This window comes from Lissotriton helveticus, chromosome 7 (genome assembly GCF_964261635.1).
Source record: "Lissotriton helveticus chromosome 7, aLisHel1.1, whole genome shotgun sequence".
NCBI classification, from domain to species: Eukaryota; Metazoa; Chordata; class Amphibia; order Caudata; family Salamandridae; genus Lissotriton; species Lissotriton helveticus.
In genome coordinates this window covers 52674220-52694015 of record NC_136068.1, presented here as the reverse complement: position 1 = coordinate 52694015, position 19796 = coordinate 52674220, and the positions used below count along the sequence as shown (strand labels likewise).

General features: G+C 48.1%; 1 protein-coding gene across 3 annotated transcripts in view; it reads left to right on the top strand.

The window, feature by feature from the left end:
- LOC144768015 (glutathione S-transferase kappa 1-like) overlaps positions 1-19796 on the top strand; it is a 217278-nt gene that overhangs the window by 78770 nt on the left and 118712 nt on the right. For all 3 annotated transcript variants that reach the window (XM_078651410.1, XM_078651411.1, XM_078651409.1), the window contains exons 2-3: positions 5684-5765; positions 6249-6377. In XM_078651410.1, the coding sequence (XP_078507536.1) occupies positions 5714-5765; positions 6249-6377 (181 nt within the window). In that variant the 5' untranslated portion in view covers positions 5684-5713. The remainder of the gene's footprint in view (positions 1-5683; positions 5766-6248; positions 6378-19796) is intronic.

Genomic DNA, 19796 nt, shown 5'->3' with positions numbered 1-19796 from the left:
TTTAAATCCCTGGTGCTAGTGGGGGCATTTCCGCCACACGATCGCGACGCTGTGCGCGATCTTGAGGCAGAAATGCCCTGCAAAGAGACATCAGGGGAGAGGAAAATTTCTTTCCTCTCCCCTGATGCCTCTTTGCGGCCCCAAACCCCCGCCGGAGTCCAGAAAACCTACCTTGCTGCACGGCGCTCAGGAAGCAAATGGCTTCCCGAGCGCTGGGAATCCCTGATGATGTCAGTGCGCGCTGACGTCATCAGGGATTCCCATGGGGAGGGGGCGGCAGCGGAAACTCTTCCGCTGCCGCCCCCAGCAAAACGAGCGCAATCAGAGACCCTCTGGGGGGAGCGCCAGCGCTTCCCCCGAGGGTGGGGCTGATGACGAGCTGGCCTTGTCATCCGCGCATGACCGGTGTGCGCCATGACGAGCCCAGCTCGTCATCAGCCCCGAAGGGGTTAAATAAACAGGACTCAACAAGAACTAATTGTGTTCATCTTTGTGCCAACTCTTCAAATAAGAACTTCACATTGGCGATGAGGATGGGATTGTTGTGATTGTAAGTTAGCTAATAAACAGTACCCTTATGCACGCAAGGGGGTACTGTATCCCTTATAAATATTGGTCACAGCATCATCATCTTTCCCGTAAAGCACTTAAATCCTTGGTGCGTAGCTCTTTCATATGACAGAGCCGGCTTGCTAGCAAACATGAAGAATAAAAATAGAATCACTAGTGCAAAATTAAACGCACAAAAAAAGTTGTTAGCTAGTTGTTGAAGATATTCGAAGAAGTTCAGTACACATGAAAAATAAAAGGGGCAGCAACAAGATTCTATCTTTTCTGTAATTTCCCAAGGAGTGCAAACATTAAACAGGCTGCCATAAACATCCACTTCCTACTTGGAACTGTAGAGTTAAAAAAAAAACAGGGAAAAAAAAGAACAGAAGAAAGCAAAGTTTAAACAGCTGCTTTATTTGTGCTCCCTAACCTGCCTTTCCCCTCAGCAGGCGGTGTGACGTCAGATCTTAACTATTAGAGTTGAGTTTTATTTAATTTCTTTGTAATCGGCGACTGTGTGGGTCACAAATTATAAAGCAATTAGGTACACATTTTTATACAGGGATTACAGAATCCCATGTAATGTAAAGCATTATTGATACAGCAGTCTGTAGGGCCTCCAATATTCACTCAAACAGTGTACATTTATGAATGGGGCAATGTTTCGCCTGAGTGTAATCCTTGTTAAATTTTTTCCACCACAAGAAAAAATATTAAGAGTAAACCCCATTTCTCTTTAGCCCTAGCCATTCTTGTGGTGATCCCTTCCTGTTTCCACTCTCCTAACGCATTGCTCATACCTGTGACAGAAGTACATCTCCAGTCTTTTCCTAAGGTGGAATGTTTAGGCCTACCTATAAATAAGTACATTTGCAGGTCGTCTTTGGAGAAGATTTACTTACTCTAAAAGAAAATTGTGTGCAAATCCGTTTACAGTTCTAAATCCACGTTTTGTGAATCGCAGGTATGTCTTTAAACTAATACAATTGAAATGTGTGCATGCAAGTCAAATTACTATGCACAAGTAGGTGAGTTATTCGGACCGTATGTGTTTTATCATCAAACTGAATGGTGATCATTTTATCTGTTGTTAATGATGGGTGACCTGCAGACTACACATTTGAGCAGCAGGAGAATGGACTCACTGGGCGCTCTTACTTGCTCCACTAGCGGTAATGCCTTCTGTAGCATAGAAATAAAAGGCTGGCAAATAGGGAAGGCCTGGCTTTTGAGAGCATGGTTATGAGGAGTCGCTGTACCTACTGACTGAAGACGTGCGTCTAATCATTGCTGGATTTGGGAAAACTTAATTCTGAGAACCCGTGAATTGAGGGTCAAGGTGGTCAACAATAAGGGGGTGGAGTCACATGGAGCGGAGTCAAAAAAGCAGTCTGACAGTCAACTTATACGTTAACGGTCACGAAAAAATTGGCACAAAGGAGAAACTTATTAGTAAATCTGTTCTGGCTTAATTGGTTGCAAAGGCTGCATTTTAAAATATCTTTTGGGGTTAAAACGGCTGGTACAGAGAGCTCTGGTGATTAAAGCAGTTTCTGGAGAGACCTGTGTTTTGCCTAGTCGCAGTTTTGACTCCTAGAGTAGCTAAGCGGGTTAATGTGTCTCCTGGACAGCACATCATGTAACATTCAGAGGACTTATTATTATTCTATGTAGTTACGTGTGTGGGTCACTGCTTTTTACACAGATATCCTTGTATTGCTTGCAGTTCATAAATTGCAATCCTAAGATAGCGCAGTGAGCAATGAACAGGCATCAAGGACCTACATGCAAACAGCAAGACATGGTTTTAGAACCTTATTGTTTTTTCTCAACCTGTTATTATAAGGCTGCTACAAAGGGTTTCTTTGGGTAGTAATAAAGGTGAACCCCTAAGCACAGGATACGTTTTCTATCCTGACTTTTTGTTAATCACAGCTATGCAATTTTAGCATATGATCCCTACCAGTAATGAGGATGTGTGACTCCTACACCTTGAAACCATCCTTCGTATGTAACATCCTACACATTGATTTACACAACACACTTATATGATTTATTATCAACGTGCAATATGCGCGTGCAATGTAAAGGGTTCTGACACCCTATAGCAGAATGAGTAGCGCTATAAAATTATTAAGTATAAAAAATGAGCACGTGCAATTTTAATTGTTACTCTTGTAAATACTCATCCACACTGATACATCTGACATTCTTAAAGTGCATGCATATCTCTTACATACAGGGGTTGCACAAAGTCAAAATACCTCCAAATTGTGCTTTCCCTTAGGTATTTGTGAAGTGATAAGCTGTGTGCCTTTGCTTCCACATTACATTAGCATGTAGGTGTTAAGGGGCAGATAGTTCCCAGCAGGATTGTGCTAGAGCAAAAAGAGAGCTGATGGCCCTTTAAATTTGTCCTTTCGTTTGGGCCCAAGACGGAGAGGAAAACAAACAAGTATTGGCAAATCCAAAAGGTCGCACCTACGCAAGAGCTATAGGCGTTGCCTATGTGTTTTAGCCATGTTTTATACCAGCGTGGCTGCTGTTCAGCTTGTTTAAAAGTCAGTGGCATAGAGGAGAGTATTGTGGAGTGGAGTGTTGAAGGGTGGAGTGCAAAAGAGTGGATTGTTGTTTCGTAAGAGTGGAGTGGCATAGTGTCATAGAGTGGGGTGGCATATAGTGGAGTAAAATGTCGTGGAGTAGTGTCATGGTGTAAAGTGGAGGGGCACAAAGTGGAGTAAAATAGCATAGTGTACTTGAGTGGGGTGGAGTGGCATAGAGTGAAGTAAAGTGGCATAGAGGGAGTAGAGTAGAGTGGAGTTGCATAGAGTGCAAGGGAGGACCATAGTGTGGAGGGCCATAGAAGAGAGTATCGTAGAGTGTTGTGGAGTGTCGTAGAGTAGAATGTTGTGGAGTAGAGTAGATTAGCCTAGTGTCATAGAGTGGAGGGGCGTAGAGTGGAAAATGCATGGTGTGGTAGTACACTGCCATTGCAAGCAACACATTTTCAATTGAAATGACCATTACATTTGCACTGGCATACAGTTTTACTGATAAAACTATACAGCGCACAAATGATTGTGTGTGGAAATGGCATCACCTAGTGTATTGCTTTGTTTTGATCGTATTAAAATATTTGTTTCCAACACAAGTCAGAATTACCCAAAAATGGCTTCATTTGCAAGAATTGATATGCTCCTGTGTAGTGTGGCCTATAGCCTGCTTTGCACGCATGATATGTTAGCATGGCTTATTAGAAGTTTAAACGCCATTTTACCTTTTGCCGCTTTTGCACACGACACTGCATATAGCTGTTTTTTGTAAGTTAGGCTTTGTGAAGGTCTACGCATGAGAAAAGGTTTCTATTCGACATCTCTAGACTTACATCGTGCCCCTAGTCTGCACAGTGAGTGCTGAACCCGTCGAGGTTATCATAACCTGGTAGCTGTTGTTCGACATGATCGAGTAACGCTTTCTAGACACAACAATTTGGCAGCTGTGAGCCAACTAAGATTCTGGCGCCCTTATTATTGCACACTTACAATGATTTCACACACTTGGATGATTTTCTGTTTCCAGGGATGCAGAGAGCTTTAGCTGATCCAGATAATATTTACTCTTGCTGAGCGGAAAGGTAATGGGGTCTCCCAAACAAGCCTATGAGACCTTCTTTAGTTTATAATACATAGTTCCTATATAGGGAGGGTGTTAAAACTAGGCGCTATAAGTCCTGTTTTCACCATCATTGTAATATGATTTCTCCTTTTGTATTTTATCGAATTGTAACAGTGCTGACCATATTATTTTTAATCATATGTCTGCTTATGTTGGCTAAGATACTGCACCTGAGATCACGTCGTTAAAATAAATATTTTAACCTTTCCGTGTCTCTACTTTACTCCTGTTGTGGACTGGTATGAGAGTATAACGAAAGAGTGTTCTCACTTTCCACCGTTCCTGAGTCACATGTTCTAGGTTGTCTAATCATTGGTTACTTTGCTATAGGACGAAGAGCTAATGTGACACTGATGCTAGCTGGTTGGGGGTTTTCTAGGTACTGAGGTGAGTTTCTGGTACACCACAATTCACTGATGTCCTAGGTCTCTGTGCACAGTTCTGTGTATGAGCAGGATCCTTGCAACACCTGCACAAGTTCAACATTATTCATGTTTGTTTCTTCTCTGGCACTTCCTTTTATTTGAGCCTGAGCAGGTCTCCTGCCTTTTCTTGTGCTGGGTTTGAGTTCTCCACCTTCTATCACAATATTATTGGTAAATCTCTTTGGTTTCATGTTGTTGCATAGAGATTGACTAGGTATTACTTTGCTGCCTGTTGTCCATCACTGAGAACATATAGGCAAGCCATGGGTCTGCAATTCTTCAGATGTTCCATTTAATACTGGATACCATTTGCCTCCTCTGTGCTTCTGATGGTCATAGCTGTTGTCTTTCCCTTGAGAACCGCGGGGTCTGACATAACCCTAGTTCTCCTGGTTCTAAATGTTAATGAAAAAGCTGAGTTGAAACAATTAAAAGGGGGTGAGCATTTGCCGGCCTTCTTTGCTAGAAACCTCAATGAAAGAATACTTTCCACAGACAAAGCTGAGTACCCTAAGTATTCATGAAAAATGAAGCTTAATCTTTCTACCAAGTCTTTAGTAGGTCTGGTGGTATATCGATCATTAAAAGCTGTGCTAACTTGTGAGGCCTGCCATTCCCTGCTGGGCCAACTACATTGTCCGGTCAGCTGCTGCTTTGCATTACATGGCTTTAAAAACTGCAAAGCCCTGGAGAGGCCTGTCCTTCACTTAGTGTAGCAAAAACCCGGCTATCCTTGGACACGGTAGTAAGGCTCTTTTCCCAGGAATGAACTCTTGACTAGTGCAGGAGGAACGGTCTCGCCTGGGGGTATGTGAGCAGTTAGGCGTTGTGGATCTTAGTAAGGGATTCTTGACCAGTCTAAGTCGCATATTAATTTCAACAGGTTATTGTCCGTCTGCTCAGCATACTTTCTTCCAGGGGTTCGGTCTCAGGCTTGACCTGTTGATGGATTATGATGCAAGGTCACCGTTCTGGATTCATGTCTGCCTGATAAGTGCTCCTCCATTAACCGTGCTGGTTTTCTTTTGCAGGTGCTGTGCCGATACCGCTGTGCCTGGAACATGGATGTCCACCTCCGGCCTTGTTTCCTGGGTGGGATCATGAATGAGTCAGGTGGGTTCCACACATTGGGTCCAGTGATGTTCATAGGTTCGAAGTGAGACCAGTAAAGGAATGCTGGGTCACTGTGCACACAGCTTAAAGTAGGGATGCACTATTACCTGGAAGAACCTTCTTCTCTAACTGCCTGATTTGAATAACATATTCATCCCAGAAACCATCTGTGAAAGTTTGTATATGCAGTAGAAATGGAAATCTTATTTATTTATCTTTTCTATAGTATGTCACCCCAACAACCATTAGCTCTTTAGATTTGAGACTCTGTGGAATCTATTGCAGAAGTTTGAAAGGCTTGCTGCCCTCCAGCTAGGTGATCCTCTCTCTTATTTACCAGTCCTTGTTGCCACAGTTGGCCGCTCATCCTTGTTGCTAAGGCCACCTCCCCAATAAGAACATGGCACTAGGCTGATAAGCCTTGAGAGATGGATCTCTCCTCTCTCAAAGCTCTAACTTCCTATTCTTTGTTTTTACAAGCAGGAAACCAGCCACCCGCCTTGGTCCCCAGTAAGGGCATCTACATGCTGAACGATCTTCAGCGACTCGCTAAGTACTTCCAGGTCCCACTAAAGGAACCCAAAGACTTCTTTGAAGCTGTCTTCAAGAAAGGTAAGCCATGCATCAGCTCCTAGATTTAGTTTAGAGTTGAACCTGGCACAGTTGTTTCCAGTATTCATTTGGTGCCCTCTGCACAAGTTCTCAGTCACTGCATGAAGAATTACAAAGAAGCATCTGTACTTCTGCTTTTCACAGACTTGTACAAGATGCCACTCTGGCATCTCCTTGCCAATTGCTGTTCTTCACAGCAAGGTGTTCCTCTCTGTCAATCGGTCTGTCCATTTATTGATAAACTTATAATAACTTGTTTTTCATCTCTCTTAATAGCACAGTTTTGTTGCTTCTCAACGCTGGAAATCTCAAATGTGAATGGTACTCCGGTTATTGGCACAGAAGTATGAAAGTCTGTGGTGGTCTTGCTGTGCGTATCCACTCATGTCTTTCATGGTGCCTGTTTATCTGTAATGGTGTCTTCTTCCATTCTGGAATCTAGCATGTCTAGGATCATGGTATCTCTTTTTCCATTATTGTGTCCCTTTATCAATCATCGTGACCCTTGTTTTTTCCCTTTAATCCTGTCTCTGTGTCCATGGGCAAGTCTCTTTGTATTTTTTCCCCTGATTGTATCAGTTGTGTTACTTTGTTCAGTGTGGTGTCTTTGTTCATAGTCCTGTTTCTTTGTCCATCAAAGTGTCTCATTGTCCATCATGGTGCTCCTTGATTCATTTAGGTCAAATGTTTTACCAACTTCTGCAGAGTAAGTGCAGCCCATAGAGTGACTGTAGGAAGGTGGCTACCTGACTATGGTTACCCCAGATTTTTTGCCTTGTGTTTAGCTGGTTTTTGACTTAGTTGGCCTGGTTCCCTGCTAATCAGGGCCCCAGGCTATCCGCTCTCTCTGTAAAATGGATTCCATGTACCCTAGGTACATACCACAATTGGAAATGGACTCCTTGTCCGCCCCTGTACTATGCACTATAGGTGCTCAGGGCATAGGTGCCACCAAGGCCTACCAGGGGCTGCAGCATATCTTTTGCCACCCCTGGCTGGTTCTTAAATTGACACAACTGGCTGATCACTCAGCTGGGGCAAGATGGTGTAATCACCTCTTGCTTAGATATAGTATACCTATATCTAAACCTATATCTGGACACATATAAACCTGTGAGTCACTCCTATGGAAGGCCTTATCAATTCTGGAGGCAGAGTGCGTGGTTTAATGTGAGATGGAGCTCTAGCATGAGCTGAGCCTGTCTGCAGCCGTCGTGAACAAATCCCTAAGCTGTTTCAGGGTAATGCCATACCATATACTATTAAGTGCATTATAATCCTCGCGGTTATATAGCAACTTTGGTTTGGCTTTATCAAAACATGTCGTGTAAGGTGTCATACGATTTGGGATACTATCCCCTCGCCAGTTCTGGCGACGGGGATAGCATTCCACCCCTCTAGAGGGGTAAGACATGTTACTTTACTGAAATGCGGTTAATTTCTAAAAGGGCCTCAGATCCACAAAATGGATGCTTCTGCCACAGACACAAGTCTGACCCCCTGAAGCTGACCGAAACTCAGCCAAAGGGGCCTGGACAAAGGGTTTCCTGTCGCAGGGAGGTGTCACACCCCCCCAGACAGGAGATAGTGGATTGTAGCAGGGAGGTTTGAAAGAAACCAGACACTGCATGGGGAGCACAAGGCTGCCCCTTGAATAATCCGGTCAAACCGGTTCTGGGGCACACCAGCCCCAGTCCCAGCGCGGCCTGGATCAAAGGAAAGGGGTGTATCCACCCCCTTCCTGGGTCCCACCCATAGGAGGGGACCTAGCAGGTAATCCAGCCCCCCAGATTCGAATAAGAGTGGGAGCAGTGCCAATGCACTTCAGATTATCCTGATGAAACATAAGAAACGAAACTCTGGACCCTTCGACATCCTATTCAACGTAGAAGACTGAAGAATCTCCCTTGTGGTCAAGGAGTGACCACCCTGTGCAAACAGGCACCATCCAGCACCTCGACGTCTGCTTTGTTGCAGTTCCCGCCGGAACTCGAGCGACAGAGATCGACGAGATCAAGCTTGCCTGCCTTCTAACAGCCCGATCCACAGTCCCTGCAGAGCTGAGACCCGTGGAGGCGACCAGAAGCGTGGGGCACGCCATCTTGAAAAGACCACGAGACGCTGACCGTGCAGCCCACGAGTGACCCTCGAAGCTGTACACCGGGGTTTGAGAAGCCCCAACCCTGAGCCACTCTTGCACCGAAGTTCAGCCCTCCACACTCGACGAGTGCTGCATGGGGCCCTTCTGCTTCTTTTGGCTCAACGCGTTGGCCAGTCCCTTGCCAGCTGGCTTGTGGCCCCTGTGCCGACGAAAACCGAAATACGACTTGTGATTCTGGTTGCTCCAGATTTGCACCAGCTCCCCTGAAAAGGAGCCCCCACTCTGACCTTCCTGGTCCGAGTGAGAAGCAATCTCCCAGTTCCGCGTGGATTGCTTTTGCCAAGTGTTGTTTGCTCCAATCTTGAAGCCGACATAGCCGACGGCGAGAGCCTTCGTGGGACAGATCGTGACCCGCTCCTGGACTTCGTAGATGCCCCAGAGCCCACGTGACAGCGGAGAGAAGCTCCTCGACAACGACCTGATTGCGCCCGACATTGCCTGGTTCCATCCTGGTTCCACCCTGGTCACTGCTAAGTGACCCAGACTCTGTCCCCTCTGCTTTCAGGTACTTTTCGACTTCGATCCACCCTTGGATCCCACCGGACACTTCTCCTTCACAGCGCCTGCAGCCTCTTCAGCTTCAAGCACCAAGAACCAGCGTGACGAAACCCGACACTACTTCAACCCTGTGCACCCGCTTCCTGTTGGTGAGGTAACATTGCAACGCCGGTGTTCCCGCACTGGTACACACCTCTAGGGTCTGTGTCTTAAGTTTTGTCTTTCTAGGTTCAACGGAAGTGTCTATTTGTGTAACTTTTACGCACCATTGACTTGCATTGGTGCATGCTTGTGCTTTCAGCACTGCACCCGAATCCCGCGGGCTTTTCCCGACTTCAGCATTGCTTGTCCCGACTGCTCCCAGCGATGCCCTAGGCCTAACCACTGTTCAATTGGTATCTCTTATACCACTTTCTTAGTATATGGTCTGAGTGGCCCCTCGCCCTCATCCATAATTGTGCAACTTTGTATGTTATACTGTGCTTTTGATTTAACGCTTGTGCCCCTTTGTTCATAAAGAATACTGGGGATTATTTTGAGTAATAAATACATATATTTTTATAATATATACTTGTGTGGTGTCCTTTCATTTGATATTACAGGACTGTGATTGGTAAAACAGCTCGCTTAACACGACCTCTTGAGTTAAGCCTTCAAGTCTGCTTAGTCAATGCTACCATTAAGATAGCTTGTCTACAAGGTTGACTTGCAACCAGACACCATAAGGGATAGCTTGGACTGATACAGGGTGGTTCCAGAATTGGAAACATCATATATCAGACCAACTTCTCACAGTGACTAATTTAATAGGTGGCAGAATCAAATATAGGCATTTCTGATATAATAACGTGAGTGATTTTGTAAACTACCACATAAAAAAAAATGCTGGGGCCCCTAAAAATCTGGCCAACCATATAATAAACACATAAAAGTTCAGTCATGGAACATGAGATGGAGGGCAGCAATGAAATAACTCTAACAGTAGATAGAATGTAGAGATGTGGAATTCCTATTGCCTGCCCAGGACATTTTGTTCATTGGTCAAGTGCGCCCAAACCTCTCGAGGACGAACCTGCTAGTTTATAGTGCTACAATATGGATGGCCAAAGAGGATCGTCTGCTAGCAAAATAAGCATCCTTATCCACAAGATCTTTGAATGTGTATATATGGCTCAGTAACGCAACCTGTTTGTTAGGTGAGGCGCTCTAAGAAAATACAGCGAAATGTAAGCTCAGTCTGTTACTGACTGACTGTTCAGTATTAGAAAAAGGAACACATATTCAACATTCAACAATATGTGTCTATTTATAATGTTCATAGAATGCTCTTCGGTGAAAGAAATCATGACAGACAACTGTTTTCAAAATAAAATCTATCCAGATACTGTTTGGAATTTTAAAAAAAGGTGAAGGTTTAAGGCAGTTTTGCTAAACTTTTGTGCACTTTTTAAAGGACAACTTCTACTACTATTTCTTTGAAGGCGTCTTTCGTACATGCCAGTATTTTTTTTTTTAAATGGAGACTAATTTTAAAGCCACTTAGGGCGTCATTACATACGACATACCAAAAAAAAGTTAGGGTCCCCATTCTTCTAGAAAGTCACACACGTTCAACCGTAGTTCTGGGACCTTGCAGTAGGGCAAATAAGCGACTTTTAGGAACTCACTAGAGTGTACAGAACCATTGGTAGAAACTTAACTCCCAGCAATCTTCTATGAATTTCATTATCACATGAGCAAATGTACATGCGTGTATTTGTTTGTGAAAATGTGCTTAGCAAGTGCAAATTCGCTTGTTAAATTTATCTTCCCTTTTTTTTTCTCTCAGCGGGGAAGATATTTTCCCGCATGGGTAGACTCCTTTGCCTACAAGCACACCTTTTTATATGAGCGGTATCCCGTCCCTTCCCTTGAGTGCATTTATTTTTCTAGGTTGGGAGTTGGTGAATACCCATACACATATAGGTTTGTAGGTGTGCACAAGGTCATAGGACATGCAGTTCCAATCTACTTCCCGCCCTTTAAGTAGATTTGTTACCACAAAATTATTCATGCGAGTAAATCCTCTTATGAATGTACAACTAACTTTTGCACGTTAGCCAAATTTGCATGCAATTATAGCTTTGAATATCGCCCCCATTTGTTTGAATGTTTATTTGCATTTTTGTCATAGTACATCATTACACATATACATACAGAAATAATAAATGTCGCTGTAACATGAGGTATTGTGCACAGGCCGTTGCGGGCATCCACTCTCGTGCGAAAGCATGGCAACAAGGAGTAAGAGCGAAGAAGAAATGCACAATTAAACAGCGTGACAGATTCTCATTACACTGTTCAGAAATGTTAGTGCTCCGCGACGGAGAAAAGCGACATCCGCAGTGGGACTGCATATCTTAGAATTGTTCAGTTCGGAGCATAGGCTATGCTATGGCTGTAAAACCAAAGGAGTTAGTCACAATGACAGTATATCACATATCCAAAGCTGTTTTTTCAAAACAATCAAATGTAAAGAACAATCCAAAGTATACAGTGAACAAGGGATTGAGTGGTGTCTAACGGTAATCGTGCGTGTGTGTGTGAAGACATCGATGTGGACAAAGAGCAGGTCCATAGTGCCGCGTGACAGTGGTATGGTGAACGTCACAGGGTTAATCTCGCGTGTAGCAGAGCGCGGGGGGGTCCCATAAAAGAAAGGGCACATAGGGAGGGGGGAAAGAAGGAGTGGGGGGAGAGAGCGGCAGTAGAAATGGGAGTGGACAGAGAAGCGAAGATATTTACACAATGCTGTGCTGCAAGCACACTCGATGGTAGGTCGTCAGGGCGTTGTCCCAATCCAGCGCTATGGGGTACTTCCTGAGCCCCGCCTTCTCCTCCCTATGCAGCGCCACACTCTCCGCCCTCGCCCAATTATCCAGTGAGTTACGCCACTGTATCGCCCGGGGAGGTACACCATGCTTCCAACGCCTAGTAATGAGTCGTTTTGCTGTGATCAGTCCCAGGTCCCAGAATCTCGTTTGGACTTTCGTCTGCATGGTCCTTTTGAATAAACCTAACAGGCAGGCTTCCCAAGTGTTCGGTAAGGTACCCCCTGTCGTGTTTGCCAATACAGTTGATACTGCAGTCCAGTAGGGCTGCAGCGAAGAGCACGTCCAGAGGACATGTAGGAACTGCATGTCCACTAGCCTGCATCTGGGACACGCTGTTGTAGTGAGCCCAAAGTATCGGTTGATTTTGTCCGGAGACAGATATGCACGATGTACAATGTAATACTGTATAATCTTGAAGCGTGCATTTCGCGGTACATTTAAAGCCCCAGCCAGTATCAGTGTCCATTCTCTGTCCGTCCAATCCTGACCTCTGTCAGCCGTCCATTTGTCTCGCAGGCGCTGAGGGGAGAACTGTGTATGTACGTGTAGTGCTTGAGCAAGCCAATGTATTAGGTGTGAACCATCCCCCATCACATGTAGATATTGAATAAGCAGGTGCGTAGGCGGTTCCTGCCAACGGACCCCAGGCCCTTGTTAGTGTATGCAAAAGCTGCGCATGGGTTAGGAACTGTCCGGCCGGTAGTCCCGAAGTATCCGCTAGTGTCGCAAAAGAAAGCAATGTACCCTCCGCAAATAAGTCGCCCAAACTGTCAAAATCGGCCGCCCCCCAACAGTCTAGTACAGGTGCCGTGAGCATCCCGGTTCCCCAAGGCGTACCCAGCAGTGGGAGATTGGGGGCATACGGTTTAGTCGCTGCGGTGAGTTTCAAACTTCTCAGGTAACACCTCTTCGCCACCGCAAGGTGCAACTGGTCCGGAATACTGGTCTTAGCTAAAGGGTGAAACAACGCATGTATCTGCGGAACCGACATGATTGTCTCCGCTGTGGCAGTATCTCCCAAGTGTCTCCCACTCAGTCAGTAAGCGACCCACTGCAACTGCGCAGCCAGGTAATAAAGTTCGTGGTTGGGGACCGCCTGTCCACCGCTCTCCGTTGCAGCATAAAGGGTTTTCAAGGCCACTCTGGGACGCCCCTTGTTCCAGATCAGTCGCCTAGTTAGAGAGTCCAGTTCGCGAAAGGTGCGGACCGGGACATATAACGGCAGATTTGCATAGTAATACAGCAACCTGGGCAGAACGATCGCCTTCGCCAGCGTAATGCGACTGGGTACATTCAGCGGAAGAGTATTCCAAAAGGATACTTGGGCCGTGAGTGATGATATTGCTCTCGTGAGATTGCCGTCCATTAGGTTGGCAGGGTCTCGGTAAACCTGGATTCCCAGGTAACGAAAAGTCGTTGGATACCAAAGAAGCCGTTCGCCCAGCACCGTGATCTCGCACTCAGGGGTATCCACAGCAAAAGAGTATACCCCCGACTTTGCCCAATTAACACGCAACCCCGACATTTCGCCAAAGTTACGGAATATGTCCGTGAGCACGTGCGGGAAGCAGGTTAAGTCTTTGATATAGATCATCGGCATACAGAGATACCGAGTGTATCCCGTCAAGCAATGGAATACCCCAATCCACACCAGAAGCGCGCAATTGTGCCGCTAGAGGCTCCATTATGAGAGCGAATATTAGGGGAGAAAGGGGGCACCCTTGTCTCGTGCCTCTGCGAACACGTATCGGGTCCAAGAAAAGCCTGTTCGTTCGCACACGCACCACGGGGATGGAGTAGAGGAGTTCCACCATACGAAGGTAGGGTGCACCCAGACCAAATTTTTCCAGCACCAGCGCCAAGTAGGGCCACTCCACCGAGTCAAACGCTTTCTCCAGGTCTAGTACAATACACCCCGAGCGGGGCCACTGGGATACCGCCAGACTCTGCACACGAAACATTCGCCTTATATTATGCGACGTGCTGCGGGTGGGGACAAACCCATTCTGGTCCGCATGCACTAGGGCAGGGACCAAAGGTGCTAATCTTTGGGCCAGCGCAGACGCTAGGATCTTATAGTCTGTATTAAGAAGAGCAAGAGGTCTGTATGATCCCATGCCTAGAGCATCCTTGCCTGGCTTCAAGAGTGAAATCACATTGGCCTCATTCAGAGACAAGGGGAGAGCAGCATCGTGTATCGCTGCCGCATACACCCGTAGCAGCTCGGGGATGAGAATGGTAGAGTAAGCCTTGTAAAACTCCGCCGGCAGGCCGTCGGGTCCTGGGGCCTTACCATTTGAGAGTGAGAATATAACAGCGCGGATTTCTTCCGCCGTGAATGGGGTGCCCAGTTTCTCAATCTGCGCATTAGTGATCGTTGGTAACGGGAGGTCTAATAAGTACTCAGCGATATCCTCTGCAGTAACCCTCAATCGGGAGCAGTACAGGCTCCCGTAATGGCTCGTGAATGCCTCATGTATATCCCTCTGGGTGTAAAGCACGGCCCCATGCGTGGTATGGATCGACATCACAGGTAATGTTTGGGTGTCTCTGCGTGTTAGCCAAGTTAACAGTTTGCCTGGTTTATCCCCGGCGTGGTGCGTACGTGCCGAGTGCGCAGCATAGTTTAAGTTCTTCAATCTATCGAGAAGCTGTGCATGTCTCCCTCGAGCGTCCAGCAACCGCGTATCGTCCCCCTCCACTGCTTCCCGCTCGCCCGCCAATAGTTCTGTCTCTGTCAGTGTCAGCTCCCTGTCCACTTGGCGCCTCAGGCCCGCCTGTGTCCCCAGACAATGGCCTCTCGCGACCACTTTAAATGCGTCCCACTCAACCTGTGGGGTGGATGCAGTATCAGTGTTCTCCTCAAAATACTGTAAAATATGGGCCGATAGCAATTCCCGGAATGGGGCGTCCAGTAAAACGTCCGGCTGGAGACGCCACGTGGGAATCGGTGGATGTGGGCGTACCCAGGCGAAGTCAAGCGTGTGTGGGTTGTGGTCTGAGTGGGTGCGTCCCAGGTAACAGGAGTCAGTGACTAAGGGCAGAAGGTCGCTAGTCAGCATAAATCTATCGAGTCTAACATGCAACGTGTGAGCGCCCGAGTAGTATGAATAAACCCTTGTGTTGGGGTTACGGCTGCGCCAGGCATCAACAAGATCCCACTGCATCGCCCAGTCAGCGAAGGCTCTCGATGCACCGTGTATCGTCGCATTCGCCAAAGGGGGGAAGGATCTATCTCGTGTGACATCAAGAACACAATTATAATCACCCCCTAGCAAAAGTGGCACGCCCGGCCATGCCGCTATCGCCGTCGACAATTGTGTGAGGAAACGCCCCTGGTCGACGTTGGGAGCATAAACAGAGGCTATGACTATGTGTTGGCCATCTAGTCGGCCCTGGAGTAGCGTGTACCTGCCTTCCCCATCAATGTTGCGGTGTGTGATATGGAAGGGGACCCCCGGGCGAATCCATATCAGAGTCCCACGTGCGTATGCAGAGTAGCCCGTAGCATATACTTGTCCCCTCCATCGACGGCGCAGAGTATGTACCTCCGCGTCCGTCAGGTGCGTCTCTTGTAAGAGCGCTATCTGTACCTGGTGACGCTTGAGATATGAGTACACCTGATAACGGCGTGAGGGGGTGTGCATACCACGTACATTCCATGTGCAAAATTTAATCGCAGACATTTTGACATTGCCTCCCCACCAACCATGCCCCACCCACCCACCCCACCACAGCCAGCAACCCCATAGATCAGTTCGTTACAAAGTGCATTTATCAAGGACCGCATTATCACATCATCCTGCCAACACACATCTAAGGGAAGAGAAATAAACACCAGACCCAGAACTAAGGAACTCTGAACCATAATGCCAAAAGGTCGACTGCGAAACATGCTGTCGTCCAAACACTCTAAAGAGCACTAACTGTTTGTAAGTTCTAGGGGGGGTTCACTGAGCTCGTGAATGAAATGTACAATCAAGTCATGCAGGCATGACGGGGGAGTGCTACCCCCACCACAGGCATCCATTGTCTCACAGCCCTGTTTCAGTGAGAATACTCGGTATCAGGTACAGACAGAGCGGCTGATGATCCACAACCACATCGGACAGTTCGTGGGCAAGAACTTACCGCCGGGGGTTATCACCCTCGTGTCTCCCGTGGAGACTCACCAGTATTAGTGTCAGCTGCTGCAAGGCGCCAACACCAGCCCCAGCATCCAGTGTCAGGGCCCTCAAGTCCGGACCTCTCCACAGTACCTGCAGAACCCCAGACGCACCTCCTCTGGCCAACAGTGGCACAGGTGCGCAGGGGTCACAGGCGGGCGCTGCACGCCCTCCACCAACGGTCGGCGAGGCCACGCCAAAGTCAATTAAGCAAATCAGCCGTCTGTGGTGTGACATCTGGGAGTTCGGTCGATGCCTGAGAGTCAGGCAAGCCGTATATATACTCATCATCGCTCACCAGGTTTTCAGGGCTAGCTCCCGGGGCTGGGACTTCCATCTGCGAGCATCTAATCTCCGCCACTCTACGGATAGCCTCCTGCTGCTCCTCATGACGATGCTCAGGGGTTGGGCCCACAGTAGCCTCAGGCTGTACAGAGCTCGCCGCCGAATGTCTCCTGCGTCGACGTCGCCGGTCTCCTCCGCCGCGGCGTGGCCTCGGGGGCAGACCACCCGGTTCTGGGACAACGCCCGAGTCAAGCCAGGACTCAGCAGCCTCCGGAGTGTTGAAAAAATGAGTTTTGTCCTGAGCCACAACCCGCAGGCGAGCAGGGAATAGCAGGGAATACTTGAGCGCCAGGCGGCGGAGCCGTTGTTTGACCCCCAAGAAAGAGTGTCTTTGCCGCTGCACTTGTATCGTGTAGTCTGGGAAGAACATAATTGTTGCATTGTCAGTTCTGACCTCCGACAGCTTTCTGACCTCTCGCAGGATAGTGTCTCGGTCGGGATAGTTCAATATGCGGATAAGCATGGATCTAGGGTTGGAGCCCTCAGGGGGAGGTTTAGCTGGAACGCGGTGGGCGCGCTCCACCACGAAATGCTGCGAGAGGGTGCCATCCGGGAGAATGTCCCTGAGCCACTGTTCCACATGCTCCGGCGCCGCTCTTGGCTCCCATCGCTCCGGCAGGCCCACGATGCGAATGTTGTTACGTCTTGCCCGTACTTCCGCATCCTCCGCGCGATCTTCCAGGAACTCCACCCTGTTAAGGAGATCTTGGACATGTTTATCCATCTGTGAGATTTTGGAAGATAGCTCTGTCACCGCAGACTCCAGAGTCCTCTCAGAAAGTTTTTTGTGGTCGGCTCGGAGGTGCGTCATATCTATGGCCACGCTATCAATTTTAGTTTCCATGGAGGCGCGGGTTAGCTGCATCGATTCCTCAAGTCTTTCCATGGCTGCATCGTGTCGAGCTTGGAGGCTGTTTGGTCCATTTCTGCCTGCTTCGCCATTTTCCCCTTCACCGACGTGTGGCTCGTGACAGCTCTCGTTTTAGGTCCCCCCGACATGGGCGACGGCAGCATAATCAGCCAGAGGTGTAGGGCTAAGATAATCACTATTGCACATCGAATAAGGAGACCCGTTATCAGGGCAGGGCAGATCAGCCGAATGCAGCGCAGTTAGGATTGTCTGCAGACCTCTGTAGTTCCTATGCACACGTGGGCCTGTCACCAGCTGTCTCAGATGTTCCGCGGCCACACCCGCGTGCAGGCGCCTCTGTGGCAGGAAGCACAGGAAAGGCCGCTGTTCATGTGTGCAGGTGATCTTGGCGAGGCAGTGTAACCTCATGGCCGCCAATACGGTTTGAATATCGCCCCCATAATGTTTTGAGTCTACATGCTCATGCAGTGTTTGGCTTCTTGTAAAATAGAAACCAATCACTGATACAGCTCTTATCTGCTTGCGGTTATGACAATCATAGCAACTGAGTCGCATTAAAATTGAGTGATTTGCCCAGGAATTAAACAATGAGGTCAAGCGGTGGAGAAATGCTACTTACCCTGTAAGCATCTGTAAGAAGCTGGATTTCTGTTGCAGTAACCCCTCCCACACACACTTTTTGCCAGACTACTGATGCACTTTGACTTGATGTGCCCTGGGTCCCTGCCAATCAGGTTCTCAGGGCCTGTGTTCTTTCCCCAAAACTGTACCTTGTACATCCAATTGGCACTCTCTTGCCACAGGTCAGCACCTGGTAAATGGTACCACAGGTACCCAGGTCACTGTGACCAGGGAAGGCCTCTATGGGCTGCAGAACTTATTGTGCCACCCTTAGAGGTCCTGTACCTTTACACTCACACACTGCCTTTGTTATGTTATGTTATGTTAAGCTGAATTTGTAAAGCGCACTGACACCATAAGTTTCCTGGCGCTGGGTATGTATGAAGAAGGTGCGGCAGAGCCGGCTAGCAGGACTTAGAGAATAACCAGGTTTTTATGGTCTTTCTGAAACTCAGTAGGGAGTTGCTGGTCTCTGCTGGAGTTGCTGGTCTTTGTAGGCTGCATATTTTGGTGCAGAACAAGGTGAAGAGTCGACATGGCACACATCCCTGTGTGTCATGCCTACAACCCACTACCCTGGCATGGATCAGTCACCCCCCTAGCTGGGTGCACTATACCAGTGGTGAGGGTACAGGTGCATGAGCCCTGTATCCCTACAGTGTCTAAGTCAATTCTTAGACATTGTAAGTGCAGTGCTGCCATTAAGAGTATATGGTGCTGGGAGTTTGTCATTACGAACGCCACAGTACCATAATGGCTGCACTGAAAACTGAGATGTTTGGTATCAACTTCTCAGCACATTAAACCCACAGTGATGCCAGTGTGGGATCTAATGAAAAATGCACTCAGAGGGCATCTTAGAGATGTCCCCTGAAAAACGACCAGCATCTGGTGGGTTCCATGACTGGTACACACCAGCCTGCCACCACAAGACATGTTTCTGGACCCCTGGGGTGGGAGCCTTCACCCCTGAGCCCAGAAACAAAGCCTTTCCTAGGAGGAGGTGGTCACACCTCCCCCAGGCCAGGAAGAGCCATCTGTGGCAGGGGGGCTTCAAAGGCCTTGCAGCCTTTATAATGCGACCCACAGCCTCTCCTGCTATCAGGAGCAGGCCCCCTTCCTCTCCCCTCCTTTTTGGCTGGAAGACAGGTGGGAAAAATTAGCCAGCCCACCTGTGTCCACCTCTGCCAACCCAAGCCCTCAGGTGGGGGAGGCGAGGTGAATGAAGCCCAGTCTTCAGTGCCCGCCATCTTGCAGATGGCAGCCTCTCCCCTATCAGGATCAGGGATTGTGCTCACTCCCCCACGTGGGGTTAGCACGCCAAGACCTCGAGACCCCTAAAACACCCCCTAAATACAGTTTTTAGGGGGCAGCCCTGAACCAAGAACTCAGATAAGAAACAAGAAGAAGAAGCACTGAAAAGCTGTGCCGAAGCGAACAAGAGGAGGACGCCCACTGACTTGGCCCCAGCCCTACCGGCCTGTCCCCACCTCGAACCTTCTCCATCGAAATCCCGGTGTGTCCTGCAGCCAGCAACTTTGAGAAACTCAGAGGACCTGCCTACCTTCAATCCCAAAGACTGTCTCCCATGAGCACCGGATTTGTTCATCAACAGACTCAAGCTCCGCAAGGATTCGCGGGTCTGCACATGAAGTCCACGGCCCGAGTTCGAGTGGCCCAACACCAAGAGGAGGGGTCCCTGGCAATCCTGACCTGAGATCCGGCGACCCCTTACCTGCATCAAGCCTCCAGCGGACGCCTGCAGCCTCAAACCCGAAAGTTTCCCCCAACCGTGACCATGAGCTGGTTAGAGGATCCCACCCTAAAAGGCACCCCTGCACCCGACGCCCCACGGCCTTGGGTAGCCCACCCAACGTTGCCTAA